General features: G+C 48.5%; 2 protein-coding genes across 2 annotated transcripts in view; both read right to left on the reverse strand.

Annotated features, from left to right (window-relative positions):
* The window catches only part of CELF5 (CUGBP Elav-like family member 5), a 57,951-nt gene extending 51,819 nt beyond the window's left edge, over window positions 1–6,132 (reverse strand). The window contains exon 1 of the mRNA XM_054013845.1: window positions 5,874–6,132. Coding sequence (XP_053869820.1) covers window positions 5,874–6,132 — 259 coding nt within the window. The remainder of the gene's footprint in view (window positions 1–5,873) is intronic.
* Window positions 6,133–13,291: 7,159 nt separating this feature from the next.
* LOC128828695 (activated RNA polymerase II transcriptional coactivator p15-like) lies at window positions 13,292–20,909 on the reverse strand. The gene is made up of 5 exons (XM_054013577.1): window positions 20,842–20,909; window positions 17,787–17,856; window positions 16,700–16,816; window positions 16,288–16,396; window positions 13,292–14,015 (listed from the first exon to the last, which is right to left on the reverse strand). The coding sequence occupies exons 2-5, from the start codon at window positions 17,853–17,855 to the stop codon at window positions 13,936–13,938; spliced, it is 375 nt and encodes a 124-aa protein (XP_053869552.1). The 5' UTR covers window position 17,856; window positions 20,842–20,909; the 3' UTR covers window positions 13,292–13,935.
* Window positions 20,910–27,669: the final 6,760 nt, after the last annotated feature.

Raw genomic sequence — 27,669 nt, forward strand, 5'->3', positions numbered from 1 at the left:
TGAGGTTCAGGGTCTTACTCTACTTCAGTTGCACCTACGTCCTGGTCAGGAACGCTGAGGGGGATCTTGCCAGGATGTTATATTCCTTGCTGCCCTTGTTAGGGAAACGAGAATCGCCCCTTGTCCCTAGAGAGACATTGCCGATTGCAAACTGATTCCTGAGCTACAGCCCCCAATGCCATCCCCAGTAAAACTCCAGCTGCATTGTATCCTTCGGTCTGGACGCAGAGTTCGGGAGAGCCTGGGGAACGTAACAAAGCCGTAGGAAAACAGACATCTGGAGCAGGGAAGTTCCTCTCCCCGAGTCAGGGATCCCATTTTCCTTGTGGAAGGCAGGTGTCTCTGGTTCCTAAAACTTCAGTCTGAGATGACCACCTTGGATTTGAGGAGGGACCCACTCAAAACCAGAGTCGGAGGCGATGTGTGAAGAGGTATCAGCGGGGGTGAGTCTAAGACTAAGCCAATTGACATTAGGTTTTCTCAGGTAACATTTCCCACTATTGCTAAAGCCAGTACACCCCACCACCACCACCACCACCACCAGGGGTAGGGCTCACGCGGCTGAAGGCGGTTTTAACAGCGTGTCAGCTAACCGTGCTCAGACGGGGGCTGCAGGATGTGGTGCTAAAAATGCTGCTGGCCATGGAAGCCTTTGCTATACGTGGTTTCTACGCTTTTCTCCCATTCTGCTACCACTAGCTGAAACACTGGAGAATCTGCCAGTACGTGGCCTCACGTAGACTAGTGGGAAAAGAGACATTACACTGCCTTAGACTCACCTGTGAATTTGATCTGGAGATGGTATAGGTAAGCTTCTGATTTTCCTAAATTAACCTTCGAACCAGACAGCTTGACCAAACCCCTTCCACTATTTGGATCAGGGCTAGCTTGTGGGTGTAATAAATAGAACAGCACTTCATGTGTGGAGTATGGCACTCTCTGTATTTGCCCTTAGCACCACCCACCAGTGGCTCAAATACCCAGAGCAAGAGAGGAGTGGAGAGACCAAGAAACCCTGCCCCTAGGATGCAGGAACTACTCTGTGGTCCTGCCGCTAATTATTATGGAAGTCCTGGGAAGAGAATCCAGCAACGCTTCCCGTTCCCGCCCCCGCTAGCCAAATGATCTCAGAGCATCCAACAGGAAATCCCAGGCCAGGCTATCAGCCCCCACTGAGATGATCAGAGATGGCTCATCACTGTGTGGCACTAACGCTGAAATGTGAAGGAGTCCACCAGATGCTACTATAGGAGTGCTTATTAATAAGGATATTGGACTCGGTTGCCCTGCAGCACCCACTGTCTAAGATCCTCGAAGCACGTTACAAACGTTAGTTAGTTAAACCTCACAACAAGATACTGGGAGAAAACGTCATCAGGCCCTGAAACTCAACAGCTGTTGAACAACCTGCGGCAATACACAGAAGTTTGGGGCAGCAAGTGAAGAATGTGGAATAGGACTGAAACAGCAGGGTGGGGGCTACGCAGGCAGACCATTCGAATGTGGCCAGCACCGAGAGGTTAACTGCCTTACGTTTATAAAGCATGGCATGGGATCTTTAATGATGACAAGCAGTCAGAATCCCAACTGTAGACAGAGGCTTAGTACGGATAGCGGGGAGAGCAGCCCAGACTGTGTGACACCATCAACACTTCCTGTAGAGCCGAGGTCTTCCAGGGACATCGGCATCCCAACACGATCTAACCTTGTCTAGCTTGCGAGATCTGTCTGGATCACAGCAAAGGGTGGCTGGCTCCTCCCGCACTGGCTACTGGAATGACGATCCCCGGCTACATCCTAACGGCTACCGCTGTCACCGATAGCCTAATGCCTGTATTAATAAAGGCTAATGGCTTGTGTGAGACTCATGTCTCCAGATCTTTGGTTTGCTCAAGGAAAGGGAGTATTCAGGCCTCCATTGCTGCATAATCAATCCCACTGATTTCTTTAACGGTCTTAAGCATGTCAACCTGGTATAAGGGGTCAGGTTTATAGAGCAGCCCACTCCTACCAGCACACGGAACATGAGCTGAAAACACAGCGGTGGAAGGGTGTTGCTGCATCCTCTGCCCATGGCCAAACCATGGCACTCTCTGCCTATTCACACACCCAGGTTTAGACTGTTCCTCTGCCATTTCCTCCCTGGGGTCCGGTTCGGTATCTCATGCTTCACAGCCTCTCTCCTTCCCCTCTCATAGACTCCGTCATGAAATCCACCCAGGAAAGCACGCAGCAGATGCTCTCACGGAAACCTCCGGGAGCCCAGTTCTGGAATTTAAGGCCAAAGATTTTCATCGGACTCCCCCTCCTCGTCCACCTCCCCCAGCGTAGGTGAAAACACTTCCCTGCTCTTCCCATGGAAATAGCAGCTCGATGACAAATATTGCCATTAATGTGCAAATATATCTGCCATCATTAACATAAATAGAAAAACTGCATCATGAATAATATCAGGGGGAACTGGAGCAATATCAACTACCGAATAGGTTGCTGAGGCATTAATATTCAGCCACTAATATGAATATATAACCATTTCATAATAGCATTGACTTTAAGGCACTAATTCTTATACAGGAATGAAGGATCCTCTGAGAGCAGTGAATTTGTCAGTTCTCAACAGTAAAGGAAGGTGAGGAGAGTGCTGAATGTGAAAGGTAAGGTGCCCTGCTGCTCTAAGGATGGGTGATGGCCCAGGCCTTCCACTGATTGTGAGCTAGGAAACTTTGGGCAGCTAGCCTCCAGCCCCTACCTTTCTTTGCAGCTGCAGGTGCCTGCTGGACCCAAGTCTATGAGATCCTGACTGTCCTCAATTCCCACTGAAGTTGATGCCGGTGGAGGTTCAGCAATTTGAGGGATGAGCCCTGTTATTATTTGGGGAGGTGAATGACCCAACTTAAGCCACGGGAAGTCCACTCACCTTCCACGCCTATGGCAACCTTATAAGCGAGTGTATCAATAATAACAGAAAAACGAGTAACGGTGAAAGCTGATACAAGGAAATCAACCCAAACTTTCTATTTGTATAAAACAGGGAAGGAGGAAGAACCCAGAAGCCCTGGAAACAACCACAGTGATAACCTGAACTTTCAAATGTCTTTCCCTGGAAAGAAGCATCGAGAGCTAAACAACATCCCAGCAACGCCTGCATCCTCTCAAAAATGTCAAAGCCAGAGGGATTTTGGGGGGGGGGGCCTTACTCGAATCCTGCGTTTAGCAGCAAGTTAATGTCACAAGGATTTGGCTAATACCAACGCTGCCCCCTCTAATTTCCATATCTGAGCGGCAGATCCCTGGAATCTGCCTTTAGCCTGACCTCAGCCTACAAACGCAGCCTATATTTAACATGTCGATTGTAATGAAATGTGCGTTTGCGTTGTGCCCCCACCCCATCCACCTCCTCGCTGTGTTTTAAAGGCGGGTTGCTGTCAGATGGTAACAGGTTTGTTCAGAGACACCCGCGTGCGCGCACACACAGACAGATGACAGTTTTATTCTGAAATCCTGATTGAAGACAGCAACACTCCCTCGGCTAAAGTCAGCCATCGCAGCTCCTATTGGCTTCAATGGGAGATGATTCCCCCTTTACACTGGAGCTGAATTTGGCCCTTTGTTTGGACAGATACTTGTCTTCTGTTAATAACACTTCCTTTTGTCACCCTTTCCTCTGTTGGGCTTGCAACAATCAGATGTCCCTGGAGGAATGTTGGCACTTGCAGCTATAGGGTGTTTTGCTTTTCAGAGCTACACCCTAAACTCAAAACCAGCTGCATCAGAACCGATCTGGGCTCCCCTTCCCTCCAATGAAAACCCCCATATCATGACACCACAAATCATTTTAGGGCATACATGGCCAGGCCGATTGCTGACAGCTTTAAAGGTATTTACTGCATGTTTTCTGCCGTTTAGCTTTAAATCTATCAAGCAATGGGGCTTCCACAGCCTGTGTCAGGTCTTTCAACAAACAGGTTCTTTGATTTCTCTACCATCCCTTTAGTGGTGGTGATGATCAGAGTATTCTAAACTTGGAAACATCTACCCAGGGCCAGGCTTAGGGTGGACATGGATTCAAGCCACAGACCTGATACTCTGAAAACAACAAGCTTTTAAAACATCCGATTTAAAAAATAATAATAATTACAGCCTAAACATGCTTTCCAAAACTTGTTGGCATCCTAAAGCTTCTAGGATAATCAGAAGCTCAGGATGGCCTTTCTTCCACCCTAGATGCTGCTGTGAAGAATAGATTTGCAGTTTATAATCTTTGTTGTGCAGATTTTAAAAACCGCAGCATTATAGCCTGGTAGGAGGTTCAGTACCATAGTCCAGGGACTGCTGGTCTTCCACTTCGGAGACCGGCTTCCACATCTGCTCCAGGCCTTAATTGCAATGAGTTTTTGTGATCTCAGCCTAGTCTGTCCTGTACATCTGTCCACATAAAAAACCCCAGCCACGCAATTTGTCATGACTGCTTGTCACCAGGCCCAACAGCAAAATACAGAGGTGCTGCAAATCAGGACTGAAGGGACTGGCATAGCTATAAAGAGGGTGGGGGGTTATGAGAGCAGAGGATGCTGCAGGTTAGAACCAAGGGGCGTTGGATTATTTATGTGACACAGCTTTCCTTGCTACCCTCAGTCAGGGGGTTTGGCAGGCTGGGCTGAGGTGGATTGGCAGAACAGGGGGACAAGGGGAACCCTGGGTACCTTCCCACACAACCATCGCTTGGCTGTCCCCAGCACTATCATTCCTTCACTCCAATTCCATTCCCACAAATCTGGAAAGGGGAAGTGGGGTGGCAATCCAACTTCTCCATTTACCCTATTGTAAAAAGATGACTGTGTATATCATTCATGTGCACTGAAATATCATTGTCTAGGAGAGCCCCACACATGAGCAACCAGAAGGCTATAATCGCAGACATAAGTTTCACAATAAACAGTTTTACTGGTATATATTGAATGTACTCAAACAAAATTCCCATTATACGCATGGTGCTGTACAGTAAATGTCTATAACCGTCTATGTATAAAGAGAGTCATTTTTAGCACTATATAAATATCGCCTAGCTAGATAACGCGATTTCAAAGCTATAACGTGGCAGCTGTTTTCTATAAGCCTTAAGATTTCAAGGGGTCTTCCACACACCCTCCTCCTTCTTGTTATACTACTATATTCTACAGTAATGGACCAAAAACACTACAGCTCACAGAAATGTTACTGCAGCATCTTGGATCAATAATCTTGGGGGGGGGGAGGTTGGAATGAGGTTCATCTATGAAATCATCCAATGGTTCACCCTAAATTAACTTGAGTATACAGGGGGGAGGGGATATTCCCCTTCTTTTGGAGGAGATCTTTGGCCAGAATAGGACCTGGGGAAAGGAGCGAGATCAACAAGGAAAGGCATCGGGCCCAGAAGGCATTGGCAGAAGTATTAACGATATGTCACCGATTTCCCCAGACCCAGGCACAACCCCATTTCTTTGTGGCTCCAAGCCTGGCTCGAGCAGAGAGAGAGTCTGATAGTCTTAGCCTGGCAGCAAGAGGAGGGTCGAAGCCACCAGGGCCCCTTTGTGAACATTACAAATGTAATTCTGTTAGGGAGGATTAAAAGTTCCCAGGCAGCTCCTGTCAAAAGCCCAAATGAATGAAAGGAAGGGGCTGAAATCTGCCAGCGCCCCAGAACGGAGAGGAGGTGGGGAGGAGAAAGGGGCTGGGGACGCAGGGGGGGAAGAGGGGGCTCTAGGAGTTGGGGGGGCAGAGGCTGGCAGGGAGGAGAAGCTGGAAGGAGGGAGGGTAGGAAGGAGAAGGGAGACATGAGGCAGGGAGATGGCTGGCCGGGGGGATGGCTGGAGGAAAGGGGGGAGGCTCACCCTTGTGCATGCCGGTGTAGCGGTCCTTGAGCACGGTGAGCTCGTAGATCTTGCCGAACTGCTCGAAGAGGGGCTTGAGGTCCTTCTCCTCCAGGTGGCGGGGGATCTGCCCCACGAACAGCTTGATGGCATCCAGGTCCTTCATGCTGTCCGGCTGCGCGGGGGGGTCCGAGCTGCTGCTGCTGCTGCTCATGGGGGAGGCTCTGGGCTGCAGGAGCTGCTGCTGCCGCCTCGCCTCGCCCTCGGTGAGTCTGGCCATTCCCCGAGCCCGGCGCAGGTTGCAGACGGAAGGAGCGGACGGGGGAGGAAAGCGCTCTCAGCTGGAAAGGGCTCCGCCGCCAGCGGCGGCAGCATCAGGACCACAAAGAGCCGCTCCACAGGGACACCTGCCGGCCGCGGAGCGGAGCTGCAGCCTCGAGGAGGCAGGCACCCGTCCCTGGGGAGGCCATGCCTGCCTGGGGCTGCAAACCAGGCAGGGACCGTGCCCCGGGGGCTGCCGGTGCTGCTAGCCTGCAAACCCTGCAGAGGGAGGGAGGCAGGGACCATGCCCCAGCCAAAGTGGGGGAGAGGGGCAAGGCTGCCCGGGAGCACCGGGCTGCCAACGATGCAATCCGTGCAACCTATGGGATGGGGATGACTGAAGAGGACTGCATCTTCACCCCCCCCGCCCCAGACTGAGAAGCACTGCACCCCCAGGAGAATAAAACCTACACCCCCTTCCTAGAAGAGAAGAGAACAATGCCTCTTAGAACCCAAACACTCCATCCAGTCTCCAGGGTAGAGAACAACACTGAATATTGGTGTGTGTGTGTGGGGGGGGAAGTCCTGCCCCTCACAAACTGGGGAGAGGAACTCATGGTACAGCAGCAAGGAACGGAGATCTGTAAAGCACAGTCCATTTCGTGCCATTCTAGAGAAAGACGGATGGCTAGCGCTGGGAAAGAGGGCTAGGAAAGCCCATGCACGTTGGGCAGAACCAAGGTGCCTGAACCCTGCACTGACTGGAGGAAAGGCACAATCCAGAACAGGCTGGAGAGTTGCATAGGCAGTCTAGAATTTTTCAGACTGGAAGAGGAAGATGCAGTCCAGGAAGAGGATGGAGTCTGGAAGCACACAGGAAAATCAGATAGGCTGGGGACAGCGAAAGGTGTGTGTGTGTGGGGGGGGAGGATAATCTAGTACTATGCTGAGGACGAGCACAGTCCAGAACCATGCTGACTGGATGGGAGAGAGTCCAGAACTTTTCAGCCTGGAAAGGAAATGCTGTTGGAATCATCTCAGCCTGGCCAGAGAGACCAAATCTAGAACAGCTCCGTGACAACTGTATCCAAACCATCCAGGCCTATTCAGACTGGAAAGAGGAATCATGTACTTCGGGGATGGGCCCAGCCCACAACTCTGCAAAATACTGGAGAACAATTTACAACACAACACAATTCAGCCTGGATTGAAGCCCCACAAGCCAGACCCATGCAAATGGGAAAAGAGGACCACCTTACATAATCTAGACACCTGCAGCTTGGGTAAGAGGGACACAAAAAGAGCAGGCAACCTGGCACAAAACAGATTCAGTTGCCTCCTCCTGGACAAGTAGGAAACCTAAAGATTTTTATTTGGGGGGGGGGTCAGTGGAAAGCAAGTGTATGTTGAAAATGGAGAGCTTAATTTTCAGAGGTCCCAAGCCCCAGACAGCCAGCTGGGAGTCGGGAGTGCTCAGCATCAATGAAAAATCAAGCCCACGGTTCTTAGATTGTGAGAGGGGCTGCTGTGCGTGGCATTTCTAAGGTTCCTAGAACTGCAATCTCTATGCTCCAGCTATTGGTGACACCGCAGGCACCAGCATCTTCTACAAAATAAAGGTCCAATCACAATTTGTATAGGAGGTGTGAGGTAAGGACAGATGAGAGAAATATCTTCCTACTGAATCCCTATCTGAAATCGCATTGTTCATACCCTCACCCCTCCCCACTGCTACCGTAGCACCATTGTCTGTAGGTGGAGAGGCAATTCAGGCTAGAAGGTTTATTTACCAAGTCCCTGTCCAAAGAAGAAAGCAAGCAGTAATACATTGGAATCACGCCCTATGACACAGAGTAGCTTCAATGTGTTATGTTGAAGCGGAAGGGGGCTGGAAGCCAATGTGCTCTGTGCAATATGGGATATAGTTTCCCTGGGGATATTTTATTCTCTTTATAAAATTGGTCTGCCCCGGTCAGGCCCTGTCCAGACTGCACCTGATCGGTTGAAGCTGGTAGTGCGAACCATGTTTAAATGCAGTTTCACTAGCAAGATGGGTTCCCCTGACCAACATGAACAGGGATTTTTTTTTTTTATAGAACTGTGTTATCAGACTCACACTGCAGACTACCTAAGGGATGCAGATCTACCTTCAGCCGGGCAAATGTATCTGCTAGTCCTAGTGTGCAGCCCAGCACACATCCTCAGTCCCCCAGGGACATGGCCCTGTGTGCCTCCCCATTACCTGTGGATACAGCCCCATCACCACAGGACAGCACCCATGTGCATCGCTTCTGCGGCACAGCGTGGCTCATATCTCCATGCCCATGCGTTCCAGCCTGGCATTCTTCCATAGCATTGCTGAAGATAAATGGCTTATCTACCCTAGGGTTGGGAAGGAGGGAGGGAGCCTGATTGTTTTACACACAAATGGAATGATTTGCAGAGGTGCTGAGCTCCCATTGACTTCAGCAGGGGCTGGAGGTGCTGAAAATATCAGTCCAAAAGGCTTTGCAGGAGGAGTGTGAGGCTGGCACCAAAAAACCCTGCTTTGTGGCTCTGTTTTAGAAGCTTTTTGTCACCTTCCAGGACTCTCACCTGAATCCTGCAGATAAACCGAAGCAGCGATTTGAAGAGGGGAGGAGGGGAGCACATTACCCAACATGTAGCAAATGCGACATCTTCACACTAGGAAACGCAGCCCCCCATCCCTTCTATGTACACACAAACACACACACCTGCCCACCCTCCCCAAGTGCAGGCAGGATGAAACACTGCCAACACTTTCAAGTCTGATTTAACCCAGAAAGCAACAGGCACGGGCCCCAGCCCCTGTCGTGGCCTAGCCTCAGGGCTGATTCAGTTCTGCCAAACCTGCAGCTGCAGGAGGTGCCACCCCACCAGGTAGAGGGTGAAATGCTAATGGGATGTTCAGTACCCAGTAAGACACAGCATGGGCTGAGAGTCACCCTGGGGAACCAGGGTCGCCCCTTGTTAGCTCAATGTTGGCCGGAGCACACTACACATTGCCCTCTCCGCATGCTTAACAGGAAACCTCCATCTACTATTCCCCTAACTCCCAGCCCGGACATATGCTGCAGGTCTGAACGTTTTCCTTTCAGCCCTGGCTGCCCCCCGCCACCTCAATCTCCTATCCCCTGGGCTGGCAGGTGTGAGAACCTCGCATAGCAACTGTGGCGTTTGCAGCTTATATATTATCAAATGGAGCCAGGCAGTACTACCATACTTAACCTGACCAGTGTCCATGGGCCATCTCTCAATGACTCCTAGTTACAGAGCAGCAATCAAGGTAGTCTCCATAGAGGTGCTTTCACTTCAGAAGCCAACATCATCCCTAAAAATCAAAGTAAAAACAAAAAGCAACACCCCCCCACACACACATCAGCCACTTCTCTTCACTCCTCTGTTGCATAGGCCACCAGAGATCTACCATCACAAGCCTTGCCACTAATCCAAGCAGTGGTATCCATAGGAAGACTGTATCTTTTGGGGTCGCTCTGCCCAAAAATGGAAATATTACAATCATCCCTGACCGCAGAGTAAGACAGGAATGAGAACATTGCTGGTAAATAATAAAAGATAGTGCCCTAAAACAGTTTGCAGAATAAGATACAGAATTATATACCAAAGCAACAGGATTAAGGAATAAATAATAAAAGATAATAGTTGAGGAATTACTAGGAGTATCAGAGGGAGACAGGAAATGAGTAGTTTCAGAGTAACAGCCGTGTTAGTCTGTATCTTCGGATGCATATAGCTATATGCTATATGCATCCGAAGAAGTGGGCTGTAGTCCACGAAAGCTTATGCTCTAATAAATTTGTTAGTCTCTAAGGTGCCACAAGTACTCCTGTTCTTCTTTTTGAGGAAATGAGTAGGCATATACAAAAGAGACAAGATATGGTTGGTTTTCAAATGAGATTGGAAAATCAACAAGACCAGGAGATTCAGAAGACTTGTATAGGTGCCGGGAGTTGCAGAGGGCAAGTCTCTCATACCAGACAGTGGCAAGGTTGCAGAGAGGCACAGAAAAGGAGGCTAACACCACATGTGGATGATTGTGCACTAAGGAGGAAAGAGCAGATCCCAAAAGGAAAAGCAGCCCTTTAAAAAGTTGTTAAAGGAAAGGAAACCCCGCACAGTGCAGGTGAAAGAAGTTTCACTGCTAATAGAGGGACATTTGCAGATGATCGAAACCCAAATTTGATCCCAATTTCTTTTCAGCATGTGCCAGCAATGTGAGGGTAGGAAAGCATCCAGTTACTTTGATTTACAGGTGAGCTTAAGCCAATAGGTCTAGGGGCCCTATCCTGTGCCATTAGTCACTGAGGCTTTGGAGATCAGGTTCTAGATTTGTAAGATGCACTTTACATTAAAAAATCCTACAAACATTCCCACCCCTCCCCCCATCTTTCAAGATAGCCAAACAGGCCATCTTCCCTTATCCACCGGTTCCCACGGAAAGAGGAGGGAGGAAGAAAGTATGTACTCCTGGCAGAAGACATCCAAGCAGGGTTGTTGTATCTCAGTAAAATACCAGCTCATTCACGCAAAACAACTGTATCTATTCCAGAGCAAAGGTACTGCAGGGAAATTGATCAAGAACTACCAAGCTGATAGCTTAGAAAACATCTTTGTGGAGGAGAGAATAGGCAATACCAATATGCTTACATCTCGGCTTATTTACCAAAGGTCTACTGCTTTCAGAGGGGTAGCCGTGTTAGACTGTATCAGCAAAAAGAACGAGGCGTACTTGTGGCACCTTAGAGTCTAACAAATTTATTTGGGCATAAGCTTTCATGGCCCATGAAAGCTTATGCCCAAATAAATTTGTTAGTCTCCAAGGTGCCACAAGTACGCCTCCTCCTTTTTTCAAAGGTCTACAGTTTACCTATTTCTGGTCTCTATTATTTATCCTGACCAATTTTAAATGGGCTTTTAAATATTTTTATCTATGCAACAAACCAAAAACAAGCCAGTTTTAAATCCTGTGAGTTTATAAGTATAAGTTGTATTTTTACAGTGGGTGGATTGGAAAACAAACATCCATCAATAACTCTCAGGCATCTTTCTGATCAGAAGCAGCTGTTCCTTGAGGATTTAAAAAAAAACAAAAAACAAAAAAACAAACCTTGTTACATTATAAACTAAGAGAACTGGGCTGTACCTTGACTTCAGTAATTCACCACTTTTTTAGTGCTCCTTTCAGTTTTGGATTGAGGAAAAAGCCAGCCAACAAACACCAAAACAACCTCAAATCCATCACACCCCCTCTAAAAAAGATAAAACTTGAATGCTTTCAGAACTGCGAATTTAAATGCCCTTCAGCATTTCTTTTGCTAACAAAGTTTAGTTTGGGGCCATTTTACTGAGTTAATATTTTCAGCCCTACTTATCTGATTTTGTTTATTTCCACTCTCTGACCACAATAAAAATTCCTGCAAGAATTACAGGGAGGAAGGACAGTCTTTTGGTCAAGACACATTTCGAAGCAGCAAGAGAACTGGGTTCTGTTCCTAACTGTTATTACTTTGCTGTGGGACACTTGTGCCTTGGTTCGCCTGCTCCAACCCATAGACAACACTGATGCCTGTATTCATATATTCAAAGTGAATCCCAAATTCTTGCCTCCCTCATGTCCTTGTCTGTAAAGACAGTCACCTACCACCTCCAATTAGCGTCTTTCTGCACTGCCCCAAACACAGGACCACTCTGGGGCAGGATGCCCCAGGGTCACTCTAACTTTTGCTGAGAGATACATCAGCTGTCTGAACAGGCCAGTGTTAGAAAAATGGCTTAAAGTCATCTTTACCCTACCCCAACCTGGACTCTGACTCTTGTGCTTTTAAGGGACACAGCAAAGCATCAGCACGCTGTCCATTTAGACGGGAAGATCCTTGAGGCAAAGAGCACACCATTTTCTCAAGTACCTAGCACGCGGTGGGTGCCATATAATGAAACTTCTGCGAGTGCTGCACTACCTTCCCCCGCACTTTCCTATTCATCTCCATCTCCAAATCAACTGCCCTGACTTCTCTCCAAATTACCCAGACTCACTCCCGCTGCTAGTCATTTTTTCCCCCTAGACACTCACTTTCCTGCTCTACTCTGAGCATTCTCTGTTCCATTCCCATCATTCTCCAGGCAATTTTCCTTTCCCGCTCCTCCTCCTCCTCCATCTTTTCTTTTACCTTTGGCTTCCGACTGAAGAGTGGTTTATGGCACCATGTACAGTATTAGCAATAGCTGCAGAAATCAGATTGCAGCATAAGACATGCTGGCTGTTGAATATGCTATAAATTGAGTCTGGTACCCCTAGGTGCATGCTCTTGATTGCTAGAACAGAAAAGTGTTGAGTGGAGCTAATATCTGGCAGGAGGAAGGATGGTCCAGTAGGCAGGAGTCTAGTTCAGGATTTTGGAGAGCCAGGTTCAATTCCGTGCTCTACCAGAGACTTCCTGTGGGTCCTGGGGCAGTCCCTTCGATCCAGGTCAGAACCTAGAACCACGTCTCCCATTGAACTCAATGGAAGTTAGGTGCTTCAGTACATTTGAGGATCTGACCCTTGTTCCCCATCTGTAAAATACAGATAATATTTCACAGGGGGGTTGTCAGGATAAATATATTCAAGAGTGGGAGGTGCTCGGATACTATGGCAACAAGGGCTAGATAAGTACCTGAAATAGAATGTGAGCACTAGATGCTGAAAGGCTTTGCTTGTGCCCCTGTTGATTAACAGTATCCAAGTTTGTTTAGCCTTAAATAACAGAAATACTCACGCTACCCGTTCAGTGTTGGGCCCAGGTAGTTTTACTGCGATTTTCCTCCACCAGAGGAAGGAAGGTTCTCCCTTCTTCAGCTTTTAATTTCCCTCTTTAGTAATTTGTACACTTATGAAGTAATTACTGCCCCTCTGACAGAATATATGATCTAGTTGAGGGCCTTCTGTGGCCTGCACTATTTATTATAGTGTGCCAAGATAGGTATCTCATCAATTCTATATAGCAAAAAAAATTAGGGTTGGGTTGTTGTTTTTTAAAAGAGAGATTAAACTCTAAGGCAGGGCCACTACTCAACCACTTACTTTCCCTGTGGAAGGAAATCTGACACCAATACACAACTAAGAGGACAAAATAGGGAGTTAAGTTACCAGCAACAGGGAAGACTACACTTTTTTTTTTGGTAATGCAAACAAGTTTATTGGGCATATTCATCCTCTACATGCTACTTTCCCTGCTGAAGTGCTACAATCCCCTTCTTCAAGGGGGGGTGGGGGGAAGAGACAGGAAGAGTTCCAAACACAAAAGCTAATGGAAATAGCCAGAATGCTGTATGCAGCGTTTCCAGAGCCTAGATGAGGTGGAAGGGTGGCAAGTAGGTAGCTGGACTAAACTGCTTACTAAATATTCGGCCAAGTGGAAGATTGCAACAGATGTGGAGCAGCTAGACAGCTCTGCATGATAGTCAATAGCCATTTAGTTCAGGAAATGCCAGTTAGAAGTCAGACTCTTACATGCAACAGATCACTGATGGGATCACTCACTATGCAAAGCATTAGGGACAGGCAGGGGCTGAAGATGCTAAAGGCTCTTTTCGCAAAACTGAATCTAGGCTCATGCATTTGTTCCACATTATATTTTAAAACCTTAAAGCAATCTCTAGCCCCTTGAGCATTATCACAATCCAAAGAAATGAACCTTTCCCTTGGATGGAATCCAATGCAGAATAACAATTAAGAAAAAAAAATACAAAAAAAAAAAAAAAAAAAAACAGGAAAAATACAGGATTTTAAATAAACAACATCTTAGAATTTCTTGACTGCAGCATCAATATCTGGAATGATCTCCTTCAAGTGGTTCCACTGCTCGGCAGATAGGGCAATCCCTAGAAACAGCAAAGGAGAAGGATTACAGAGACATGCCTGCGGAGCAGAATCAGCAAGTTCCACAGCCAAGGTGGCTCCATAAGGGCAGTTATAGAAGGGAAATTTATGATCTGAATCTGATCCCAGAACAGAAACTGAGGCAGCCTTTTAAGTAAAGCGTCTCCATGTTAACACTGTAGCAAATATGAAATGTGCGCTTCTGTGGTCCTCCTCTAGTACTATAGAAATAGGGAAAGCTTTAATGCTCCTGTGAGATGGTAGCCCACATTTTACAGATGGGGGAAAGAAGTAAAGAGGAGGAAACTGCTAAATGGCCCAAGGTCATAGCAAAGCTGTAAATAAACCCTAGGAGCCTTTAATCCCAGTCCCTGTCCGGCAATTAGAGTACCATCCTTTGTGTTGGCCAAATGGGTAATGCAAACTCCCATCCCAGCAACTGTAATTTCAACTACAAAATCTACCACGAACAACGTTCACTGTGATGGCTTAAGCTCAGAGGAATTGGCTTCTTTTTAGCTCCTTAGGCAGGAACTAAAAAAAAAAAAAATCACCCACAGAGATAAAGCCAACTTGATATAATTGGCCTTTTCCATGGAAAAGAAACATGGTAGTGGGCATACCACCTTGGTTCCACCCGGATGCTGTCCACTTGTTTCCTGAGCAAAACCAAAAGTAACATGTCCTGACACTTAGTCACACATTTTATTAAGTTTTAGACAAACATCAGTGGCTAGAGACACTACATCAAAACAGAAGAGACAGCATTCATGTGAACATTCCTCTACAGACCCAAGTTCTAAGTAGCAGATGAACAGATCTTCTGTCTTGTATTCTGGGCAAGTTTCCTACATGTGCCAGAAGAGTTTAATCCCCCTTCTGTCTCCCATTCCCCCTAGGCTGGCACAGAAAGGTTTCAGGGATCTGTTCCTGCCTTTCATTATAGGAGAAGCTGTTTGCTTTAAGTGAGTAATGTACAGTGGTAACTTCTTTGAAGGAAATTAATTTCTGGAGGGTAAACCATGCTTAGTGTTCAAGGGGCAAATCAAGCTGAAAGAAATTCATCTGCACAGACACAAAATCAATAACGAGAACTGAACGGTTCCTGGGAAATTTCATGTAACTGAATCTCTGCTGAATACCCCAACACACAGGGCAGAAGAGGGGAATGACTTACAGACGTGGCCTGGGAACTTAGAGTCAAGTGAGTCAACTAAGCAAATCACTGTCAGCCGGAAAGCTGTAATGTAAAGGGCCATGAATGAACATTAACTCAGTAGTGGGAGAGAAGTTCTGGAGTGAATGATGCCCCTGTTCCACAGCAGCCTTTACATTACTTTCTGTGCTGTTTTCCCAGTCAGACCATGTTATTCCAAGGACCGCATGGCTCTTTAATAAAGGGTCACCCAAACTCTGTTCCACTGAGGGCCGCACTGGGCAAATTGCCAGGAGCCTCAGGTATGCACCTTACGTGGCACACTGCAGTCATCCTTGCTTTAATATGGACGTATAGCTGGAGGGATTATGAAATTCCAATTTCCGTTCAGATTGAGATGGAATATCATATTTTGGGATCGTGAAGTCCCTGCTCACTGCACTTCCATGGTTAAAAGATTAGGGTGAATGCACAGTACACTGTACAACCCCGGAGTTCTAACAGGCCCACGTGCCAATATATGCTCCTTCAATATATATTTAGTTTTGTCTGTCAACAGCCGGACGCTGGATAGCGGTGTGAGAGTTATAATTTTCTACTTTCCTTTGGCCTGTCTAATTTTACATACTCAATTGCCCCCCGCAGAGATGCTGTTTATAAGAGAAATAGTTGGAGGGGAGAAAAAGAGAGCAGGAAGGGTGAAGTTTGGTCAAATTAAGGTACTACATTCCTGCACTATCAGAATAACCCCATCTTCGATCATGTTCCATCTCCTGCCTTTTATCCGATATTCAGCTTACCTACTGTTCATGTCCTTCCTCAGTTGAAGTCCCCCTTCAGAAACAGGCAGGGAGCCAAGCTTCATAGATTAAGGTCACTCTGCTGGTTGCTCTTTCATTAATAGCCCATCATGGGGCCGTGCTGCTCACTTCCCAGCATCAGATGGCAGTGGGAATATTGGAGACTTTCAGAAGATGCTGAAGTCAGTCATTTAAGAATAATGTAAAGTTTCCAACTCCTGGATACAAGACTGCCCTAGACTCATTCATGATTTTAATTGTATTGGAAATGAGATGAATATGATGCATTACTGCCACCTAGTGGAGATGTCTGGTTACCTTTTCTCCCAGGTTTAGTGTCCCCTTCCTTATCTATGTAGAATTCTCGGATATCCACAAGGACTTTCCCCTTAAAGCAGGACACTCGGACATAGCGCATCTTCCCAATCTGCAAAGATATTAAACCACAGTTAAAGAAAGGTCTGGATTTGAGTTGGGGAACGCTGCAACCAGCTTCATATACATATATTTAGCTACCATCCATATTACTTCATCTCATTACTTAAAACTCCATTGTATTTAACTGGAGCGAGAAAGGACACAGCAATGCAAGAAACCAGGAAAGAATTCTGATTTGGCTAGGAAATTAACGAATAGAAATGTGTGTGTATGTATGTGGCAGGGGGATTTGAAGGATGTGACAGAGGTAAATTTGTTTGTAATACCTGATCCTCTCCCCTCCCACCAATACCTGGAACATGCCCTCCTCTTCACTGTCTTGCCCTTGACTTTTCGTTGCCACCTTGGAAGTTTTGGCCTCAGTTTTTGGTCTTTTCTCTGGCTTGGACGGCATCTCTTTTTTTCTTTTCTGTAAAGAAGAGGTCACAATTAGACAGCTCCCCACCCTCTTGTGATTAGTCTAGTTCTCAAGCCTATGCGGCTTCTAGATAGTTCAAATGATGGGACTTACACACATTTCATGAGATGGGATCTCATGATAAGTCACTCAAAGCCCCTTCAGCAAGACATACTAACTGCAATAATACTAACACGGCACTCTACTGTTAACTACACTAGCAACCAGCAGTACTTGAGCTAAACCTGTCTGCAACCTCTGAAAACTAGACTGCAGCTAGTAGAGCGGGACCAAACTATTAATAATTACATTAAAACTACACTAAAGGAACATCCAGGCTGTAAAGTCAAGCCCTGAAAAGTTAAGAAGTGCTAGAAATAAAGTTGTTTGTGTGACCTTCACTTGCTGCATTACGATACAGGCTTTACAAGGCTGAAAGCCATTCAGATCTAGAAAGCAAGGTGGGAAATTACTCTTCCGTTCACCTGCTAAAAGAACAGGAGTACTTGTGGCACTTTAGAGACTAACAAATTTATTAGAGCATAAGCTTTTGTGGGCTACAGCCCACTTCTTCGGATGCATATAGAATGGAACATTTATATCACCTGCTGTGACTTTTCAAGTAACATTAAAAAAAACCCAAAGCCTCTTCTGCTCTGCATGGATGCAAAAGATTGATCCCATGGCATTTGTAAGCATAGGGTTTGCCACAGTGCCAAGGAGCACCCTAACTTGCACAGTGGCATGACATGGGAAGGACACTTAGTTGCCGACTTTCACCCCAGAGCTTGCTTATGACAATGATGCCCACTAAGTGAGCACGCTGGAATTCAGGTTATTGTTTGCATGACCTCAGAGGATTAACTGAAGCACCTAGAACATTGCTACTTTTTCCCCACTGGAGGGACGTATGTATAGGAGGGGAATACCTGATGTGTGGGAGCAAAGTCAGTCTCATTCCCCAGCTACTGTATACCAATACCTTTTCATTCTCAGCATCAGATCCACTGTCTGAAGTGGTTGTTTCCACAAGCTCCTTGGACTTGGGCATTCTGGAAGACAAACACCGAAGAAGCAGGCTGAACCTTTCACCTTCAACCCCACGCTCAACATTTATAGCAAAATAACCCCCTCCTCATGCTACAGATTTTTAGCTGCTGGCACAGATAGCTTGCTCCTCCCTCTGACAGCAGAGTCACTAGGCTTAACTTCATGTGGAGTAAATGACACAGAATCATAACAATGGGATCCCTGCTCCAGTTCCAGTCATCTAAATGGGCAATTCAGTCTTCAGCAGTTGTCTCGGAACAACGATTAAATCAGATGTCCTGTTCTAAAGCCACATAACATGGAAGTTGGGCAAGAAAAAGAGAGATAAGAAAATACAACACTCCTTAGATCTCCCCAAGATTTCAGCATCTCTCCAATATTTCTAAGGTGCCCATCACTGCAACAGTCACCTACTCTGAGATGCAGAGTAAGAACTCCGCAGTCATTGCTGTGGGCAAGGAATAGTTCAAGGGATTTTTGCCCAGGCTCCATACCACAAGGAGGCTTGAACTGAGGCTAGCTGGGGTGAAAGAAACTTCGGTGGCTCTGTGCTAATGGACACCCGTTACAGAACCAGACAGAAGGAAGTGGGGAAAGGAAAGAAAACGAGGGAGGAGGGTTGGAAAACTCCACGTGCTGTGGACAAGCCATGGGGAACTGGCAGTCTGAGATCCCCAAGCCCAAATCGGATCCAATAAGTAGGAGGATGAGCAGCGGGGTTTCACGGGGAGGGGGGTATTAAAGCAGGTCCCCAAAGCTGCTCTTTGAGGGGGGTGAACACTGTCTCCGAAGCTGTGAGCAGCAGACACAAGATGGTCACTTCAGCGTAGAAGGTGGATGGGACGAGTGTGGGAGCGCCCCCAGAAAGGAGAGGGGCAGCAGGAGGAGAAGGTGGGGATTGAAAACTCTGCTGCCCTTCAGCAAGCCTTGCCCGTCCTTCCAAAGGGAGCGAGAGCAGGATCCGAAGAGGCCAGGGGTCCCCAGAAGGGACCATGCTAGCACTGGGAGGGGATCCCTGTATGAGGGGTAGGGCACACAGCCCCTTCTTACAGCAATGCCTAGAGATCCCCAGGAACCTGGGGCATGACAGGCAGCAACTCCAGGGATTGGGAGCCAGGGGAAGAATATTGGGGAGGAGGCTGAGGTAGAAGAGACAGGGGACACAGTGGGGGCACTGAGGGAGGGGGGCAGACATGGAGGGATCCAGGGCAGGGGAGCCAGGGGGACTTTTGATGGAGACCAGGGGGAGTTGGGGTGCTGTGGACAGGGGCCAGAGGCAGGAGGGCTAGGGGAGGGGGACTGTTGGGGGGGCTGGGGGAAATAGGGAGAGGGGGGCCTAGGGCTGTTAGGGGGGGGTCAGTGGCAGGAGGGGGGATGTTGAGGGGGTCTGGGGGATATAGGGGCCAGGGGCTGTTGAGGAGTGTCAGAGGCAGGAGGGCAGGGACAGGGGCTGTTGGGGAGTTCTGGGGGAGATGGGCTGTTGAAGGGGGTCAGAGGCAGGAGGGCCAAGGCCATTGGGGGGTCAGGCAGGAGGGCTGTGGGAGGGGGGCTGTTGGGGGAGATGGGGGATATTGGGGGGGGTCAGAGCCAGGGGGGCCGTGGCTGTTGGGGAGGCAAGGCAGGAGGGCTGTGGGGGGGGGGTCAGAGGCAGGAGGGCAGGGAGGGGGGCTGTGGGAGATGGGGGCTGGAGCCATTGGAGGGACAAGGCAGGAGGGCTGTGGGGGGGCTGTTGGGGGGCAAGACAGGAGGGCTGTTGGGGGAGATGAGGGCTATTGGGGGGGTCAGAGGCAGGAGTCTGTGGGAGGGGGCTGTTGGGGGAGATGGGGGCTGTTGGGGGGATGAGGCAGGAGGGCTGTTGGGGAAGAGGGGGGCCGTTGGGGGGGCAGAAGCGGGGGGCCGAGGCCGTTGGGGAGGTCAGGCAGGAGGGCTGGGGGAGTGGGTCTGTTGGGGGAGATGGGGGCTATTGGGGGGGTCAGAGGCAGGAGGGCAGGGAGGGGGGCTGGGGGAGGGGGGCTGTTGGGGGAGATGGGGGCTATTGGGGGGGTCAGAGGCAGGAGGGCAGGGAGGGGGGCTGTGGGAGGGGGTCTGTTGGGGGAGATGGGGGCTATTGGGGGGGTCAGAGGCAGGAGGGCAGGGAGGGGGGCTGTGGGAGGGGGGCTGTTGGGGGAGATGGGGGCTATTGGGGGGGTCAGAGGCAGGAGGGCAGGGAGGGGGGCTGTGGGAGGGGGGCTGTTGGGGGAGATGGGGGCTATTGGGGGGGTCAGAGGCAGGAGGGCAGGGAGGGGGGCTGTGGGAGGGGGTCTGTTGGGGGAGATGGGGGCTATTGGGGGGGTCAGAGGCAGGAGGGCAGGGAGGGGGGCTGTGGGAGGGGGTCTGTTGGGGGAGATGGGGGCTATTGGGGGGGTCAGAGGCAGGAGGGCAGGGAGGGGGGCTGTGGGAGGGGGGCTGTTGGGGGAGATGGGGGCTATTGGGGGGGTCAGAGGCAGGAGGCCCATGGCTGTTGGGGAGGCAAGGCAGGAGGGCTGGGCGAGTGGCTGTTGGGGGGGGGGGGCAGAGCCGGGGGGGCGAGGGGCGAGGCAGGAGGGCTGGGGGAGGGGCTGTTGGGGGGGGCAGAGACGGGGGGGCGAGGGGCGAGGCAGGAGGGGCTGTTGGGGGAGAAGGGGGCGTTGGGGGGGGCAGAGGCGGGGGGGCGAGGGGCGAGGCAGGAGGGGCTGTTGGGGGAGAAGGGGGCGTTGGGGGGGGCAGAGGCGGGGGGGCGAGGGGCGAGGCAGGAGGGGCTGTTGGGGGAGAAGGGGGCGTTGGGGGGGGCAGAGGCGGGGGGGCGAGGGGCGAGGCAGGAGGGCTGGGGGAGGGGCTGTTGGGGGAGAAGGGGGCCGTTGGGGGGGCAGAGGCGGGGGGGCGAGGCAGGAGGGCTGGGGGTATGGCCGTTGGGGGGGGGGGCAGAGGCGGGGGGGACGTGGCGGGGCAGGAGCCCCCCCCGCCCGTACCTGGCGGGGAACGGCGCGAGCGGAATCCTCCGACTCCGAGCCCCGCCCACTGCGCCCGCGGCTCCCTCCTAGCGCCGGCTCCTGCCAATCACCGCGCCCGCCAGCCAATCGCTGGTCCCGATTCCCCCCAAACAGTCCCGCCCACAACCGACCCCTCCCCCCACTCTCCTCCTTGGCTGGGCGGGGCGTGGGCCTGAGCTGGTAGAAGCAGGGGACGCTCGGACTCCTGGGTTCCTCCCCTTCCCTGGGTGGGGGGAGGGGAGCACCTGCCCAGAGGATCATTTCCAGCTTGGGAGGAGCACCCTGGTGGGCTAGAGCATCCCTGGGATCCATGTCTCCTTCCAGGAGAGGAGCAGAATCAGGGGGATTAGAAACCAGGGCTCCTGGCCGGTGTAACTGGAGGGGACGGCTGACTCTGGTGTGAAACTCCTGGATAGCCTGCAGTCACTGGGTCAACACAGTCCTTCATCCACGACTGGTAGGGCCCTACCAAATTCAGGGTCCGTTCCGGCCAATTTCATGGCCCTAAGATTTTTAAAACTGTAAATTTCATGATTTCAGCTATTGAAAGCTGAAATTTCCCCTGTTGTAATTACAGGGGTCTGGACCCGAAAAGGAGTTGCGGGAGGGTCACAAGGTTGTTGCTGGGGACGTTGCGTTACTGCTACCCTTACTTCTGCGCCTCTGCTGACGGCCGCGCTGCCTTCAGAGCTGGGCAGATGGAGAGCGGCGGCTGCTGGCCAGGCGCTCAGAGCCACCGCCAGCAGCAGCGCAGAAGTAAGGATGGCATGGGATGGTATTGCCACCCTTACTTCTCCGCTGCTGCTGGCAGGGCGCTGCTTTCAGAGCTGGGTGCCCAGCTAACAGCCACTGCTCTCCAGCCGCCCAGCTCTGAAGGCAGAAGCAAGGGTCCTAGAATAACTTTTGTGACCCTCCTGCAACTCCCTTTTGGGTCAGGACCCCCAGTTAGAGAAATGCTGGTGCCCCCTGTGAAATCTGTATAATACAGGGTAAAAGCGCACAAAAGACCAGTTTTCACGGTCTGTGATGCGTTTTTCATGGCCACGAATTTGGTAGGGCCCTAATGATAAATAAATCTGGTAGGTAAAGCTGTAGGGTGAGGCCTTCAAAACCAAGGACCTCCACTCCACATGGACATCAAACCCTCCCCTGGTATTTTTCATGAGGAAGAGCTTGTCTACACGGATTATTCCAGAATAGCTGTTCCTGATTAACTCCCTGTGTGGATACCTTTATTCTTTATTTAAGAATGTTTTATGACAAATTAGCTTGGTGGATTTGGAATAAGGTGCTCCTTCCTTTTCACGCCCTATTTGAACCCAAATTAATTTCCTTGTATAGACAAGCATCTGTAATCCCCACCCTGATTTGTACAATGTTTGTCCATGTGACAACTGGTTGCCACCCCAGAAGGGGTTGCATTTCAGGAACCCTGTATGTAAACATCATACAGCTATTTGGTATTGCAGGGTTGCTGTGGTGGTCCCAGGATATTAGAGACAAGATCCTCCGAAGATGCATCCGAAGAAGTGGGCTGTAGTCCACGAAAGCTTATGCTCTAATAAATCTGTTAGTCTCTAAGGTGCCACAAGTACTCCTGTTCTTTTTGCAGAGACAAGATAGGTGAGGTAGTATCTTTTATTGGACCAACCTCTGTTGGCGAAAGAGATGAGCTTTCAACTTTGTAAACTCAAAAACTTGTCTCTTTCACCAACAGAACTTGGTCCAATAAAAGGTATTTCACCCACCTTCTTTCTCAAATATTTGATGTGTAAGACACTATAGCAATGGAAGATGTTACAACAACCCAGGTGACCAAAGTCTATAACCACCAGGGAGGTTATATATTTAAGACTTATAACAAAAACATTTAGCTTGACAAAGTTTGCTCCGAAAGTTCCACACTAAAGATTTTTGGCTCATGTGTTCAGTGCCAATGTTAAAATCAGGAAGGTAGAAACCTGCAAATATCCACTGGCACCAGTGGTAAAAGTTTGTGGGTTGAAAAATTGTCTCAATCACAGGTGATAAGCATTCCTCTTTGTGGCATTTTCTCTACAGCTAGAAGTGTCGATTGTGGCCCAAATCCAAAAGGAACTAGGCTTGGCAGACTATACAGAAACCCTTTGGGTCCCACCATTGTAATATCTGCCAGTTATACAGCACTTTGGAGACATCCAATTATAAGCTTCTCAGGGCAAGGACAGTCTGATTTTCTTGGACTGTGCCTGTGATATTATGGGTGCTAGGGGAATATAAATAATAATCTCATGTAGTGAATTTCCCAAGGAGGTTTTAACATCATTCACCCACACACACAAGTTCTGCAAGGTTGCTATTATAATTACCAGCCTGGAAGTTGCTCGTGCCAAGTCACTGGCCAGGTGGCCTGGACACGAGGATGGAGCCAGACCTTGTCAGATGCCTTGTCAACTATCCGAAAGGGGATTCCAAAGAGGACAGATCTAGACTGTTCTCGGTGGTAGCAGATGACAGAAGAAGGAGCAATGGTCTCAAGTCACAGTGGGTTGGATATTAGGAAAAACTTTTCCACTAGGAGGGTGGTGAAGCACTGGAATGGGTTACCTAGGGAGGTGGTGGAATCTCCTTCCTTAGAGGTTTTTAAGGCCTGGCTTGACAAAGCCCTGGCTGGGATGATTTAGTTGGGGACTGCTCCTGCTTTGAGCAGGAAGTTGGACTAGGTGACCTCCTGAGGTCCCTTCAAACCCTGATATTCTATGATTCCTGTTTTTACAAAGGGGGAAACTGAGGCATTCACACACTTACATGACTTGCCCAAAACTAAAGAATGAGAAAGTGGCAGAACTGGAAACACAACTCGGGAGTTCCTAACCCAGCAGACCAAGCATCATCAGGACAATTAAGACACTTTTGCTCAGTCTTTCTATGCAAAACCAGTACCCACTAACCCCCAGTAAACCAATTTATACTGATCTCCAGCACATGGTGCACAGCTCATCTTACTGGAGCGGCATATTGCTGGCGGGGGGTGTTTATGTGTGTGTCTCCTTACAGTGGAAGCCCAGGGAGGGCCATGCTGTAAAATGTTTTTTGTATTGGGTACCCAGATGCATGACCAATGGGCCTTAGGGGAGAAGAAGAATTAACCACAAGGACTTCACTGCTTCCACTCCAGCTGCATGGTCTCAATTTCTCCATATTAAAAAGTAAAATGATGGCTAAAGACATCTAGCACTCCTGTAGTGCCCAAAACACACCAGCTCACAAAAGTCAATAGAAAGACTCACGTTGACTTCAATAGACTTTGGATCCAGCCTTCGATGACCATCAGAAGCCTTGTTATTGTCATATAAACTCAGGGGCTTGCTACTATAGTGGTGTTAAAGTCCTCGGCATCAGTGCCCTCAGTCATGAAACTGAAAGTTGCAGCTGCTCCTCTTTGTAGCCTTTTGCCAAAAAGTTTAATACGCTGAGTGCGCTGGTCTGCTATGAATTTTGGTTACAGCCACCTCATCTTTGGTTGTTTCACCATCCCAGACATTGCCATAGGCAACAGGCTCACCTCTTCAGCACACAAAGAGTAAACAGACATGTCTATTGATAATGATTTTATTTTTCTTTTCCAGAACATTTTCTCTCCATAATGCAGATGTCCCCTGACTAATTAAATGCATTGAGTGATTCCGGAAAGAGACACGAAAAACCCAACAAGTCTCTGTAGTAAATTAAAAAAAAATCTTTGGCAGTGAAAATAAAAATAAAAATTCACCATTGTGCCTATGTGTATCATACTCCTTCCTCCAAAGGCGACTGGCCAGAACTGAGTGGTACCTGCCAACCACCAACAGAAGTGGCCCGAGTCTAGAAGAATCGTTATGAAAATGAGCACACACAAAAAATGCAGGATTAGTGTTACTGAGGAACAGCTCTGTTGCCTAGTAGTTGTAGCGCAGGAAAAGTCTGATGAACTAGAGATAGTTCTCTGCACTTGCAGAGAAGCAAGCCAGTGGCCTAGTGCAGGGGTTCTCAAACTGGGGGTCAGGACCCCTCAGGGGGTTGCAAGCTTATTACACGGGGGGGGTCACGAGCTGTCAACCTCCACCTCAAACCCCGCTTTGCCTCCAGCATTTGTAATGGTGTTAAATATATAAAAAGTGTTTTTAATTTATAAGGGGGAGGTCACACTCAGAGGTTTGCTATGTGAAAGGGGTCACCAGTAAAAAAAGTTTGAGAGCCACTGGCCTAGTGCCTTTTTCATTTATGTGCAAAGAAATCCAGATTTGGTTTTGCAGGTTATCGGCGGCTCAGAACGTTAGTGAGTGTCTAATCCTGCCTCAGCAGGAAAAGCGCAGGGCCTCCCGTGACTCACTCACAGCTGCTCCGGGACAGTCAAGGTGAGGAGCTAGAAGGTTATGCTGGTTACTCCTGAACTGGCAAAATGGTCGATACAGATCAAGCGTTAATAGATTTAGGATGTTAGAAAAAAAATCAGGGTGTTGCTCAGGGTTTCACAAGCAGGGATAGGGACATGATCTTTAATTAGTGAATTATATGGGGCAGACAACATGCAGCTTCGGTTGGACGCTGGAAGACCTGCGTCCAATGGGTAGCTGAGGGTCTTACTTTTAAAAGCAACCGGCAAAGCCACCACAGAAAGTTAAGCACTGGAAATATATTGTGACTAGCCCCAGGACTCAGACAGAACAGCATTAAGATTTAACTAGACCCTTTTAGCATTCTTTTTGGTCTTTCAGATAATGTGCTGGATCCGCTAGCTGGAAGAAGTCTTCATGCAATTGCTGGCTTGCCCAGTAGTTGGGTTATCCCAGATGAATGAGTTCTGGAGGCTTTGTTTAAAAAGCCAGAAAAGCCAGTGAATTGCACAAAGCCTAAAAAGAATTATAGTAATGAGTCCAGTAAGTTGAGGCAACCATCCAGACTTTAATTTAGAACCTCATTTTTACATGCTCAAAATATAAATTCAGCTGAAATTATCCATTCTTCAGCACAGCACAGATGAGACAGTTTGGGAATTTATAAGCAAAATTTATTCAGATGCTTTTGTGTTATGGGTAGCTGAAAAAAAGCATGCACTGCTCATTTTAAGCCACTTTGTTTTGGTGCATATTATGGGTTTTCTGTTTGTGGTTTGTATGGGTTGTTTTGCTCACCCCCCCCCCTCCCAAAAGTAGCAGAAATCTACAATTTAAAATGTTCATCTTGGCTCATCCTCAATGAGTAGAACCCCCTTTCCATCTCATAGAACTGGAAGGGACTCTGACAGGTCATCGAGTCCAGCCCCCTGCCTTCACTAGCAGGGACCGAGTACTGATTTTGCCCCAGATCCCTCTAAGTGGCCTCCTCAAGGACTGAATTCACAACTTTGAGTTGAGCAGGCCAATGCTCAAACCACTGAGCTACGCCTCCCTCCAATATGCACCTAAATGTAACCAAGCTTGCTGTTTGAAAAGTCAGTTTTGCACGTGCAGAATATTAAGTTTAGTAACACCAGAAGGTACAAGCACAGGACTACGTACGGGAGGTAGTGTGTATGTGGCAGGTTTTCAAGGTAGCCAGCTTTTCAACATAGTAAACGCTCTTGCCTGGCCAAATTCTGCAGTCCTTAAATCAAGCAAAACTCAAGGGGAGTTTGCTTAAGGGATTAGTTAAATCTTAATGCATTGCTGTCCGAGTTTCAATTCAAGACTGCAAAATTTGGCCCATTATATATAAATTTTCTCTACTGCAATTATTATGCAGCAGGCTCCCCCCGACAGAGCAATAGCTGCCGTGATTACTAGAGTTTCTTCCCTTCTTGCAGAGATTATAAGCTCAAAACAGTGTGGTGATTAATTCTACTGGCAGAAAACAATCACTATTGTTCAAGGAATCTCTCCTCCTCACACCTAATGCCTCTGGATTGATTTTCTTGTGTGCAAAATAGGGAAGTTAAAATAAAAAAATACTTAAAATGTAGGACAAAGGCTGCCCTGGAGCAAGTGACATGTGTACTGCCTCCCCAGCAGTCTGGGCGTGGAGAGACTGAAAAATGGTTGCAATAGACAGAGCCGGTTTGGAAAGCAGAAGTATTTCTACAGTGTGCTGAGTTTCACAGCTCTAGGCAGGGTGACCAGACAGCAAGTGTGAAAAATCAGGACAGGGGATGGGGGGGGGGGGGGGGAGAACAGGAGCCTACATATGAAAAAGACCCCAAAATTGGGACATCTGGTCACCCTAGCTCTAGGACAGCAAGGAAAGTTGAGACGGATGCTAGCAGCATTGCCCCTTAGTTGCATTTTAGCTAAGGCATAATCTTGTCCCACCTGCATGAACTTGATGACCATTTGAATTATTTCTTCTGCCAGTCATAGCCAAATCCTTGCAAACCAAAACCAGAGACAGGGCACATGGCTAGGCTAAGGATGAGCAGTAGCCTATGCCCTAAAGAAATACCTGAGAGATCGCAGTGGTTCCTTCTGGCCTTGGAGTCTATTACGTTAAAACAAACTGTCTGGATTTCTCCCTGTACGGTATTTTATGGTTGGGAAGATTAAGCAGATACTGTGAAATCTGAACCTGCCTGGTGCATCATCACTTTTTGTTGTTACAAAACAACCCAAAGGACAGCACAAGGATTGGTTGCAAGTTTCCAAATTGACTTCGCAAGGGGAACCCAGCACAACTGGGTGTTCTAATTTCAGGGACCTGCAATAGTGGGATTAGAGTACAAGACAGATCGATTCCAAGGCCAGGAAGGACCACCGCGATCATCTAATCTGACCACATGTATACAGGCCAAAGAACATCCCCAAAATGATTCCTAGA

Source organism: Malaclemys terrapin, chromosome 24 (assembly GCF_027887155.1).
Source record: "Malaclemys terrapin pileata isolate rMalTer1 chromosome 24, rMalTer1.hap1, whole genome shotgun sequence".
Classification (NCBI taxonomy): domain Eukaryota; kingdom Metazoa; phylum Chordata; order Testudines; family Emydidae; genus Malaclemys; species Malaclemys terrapin.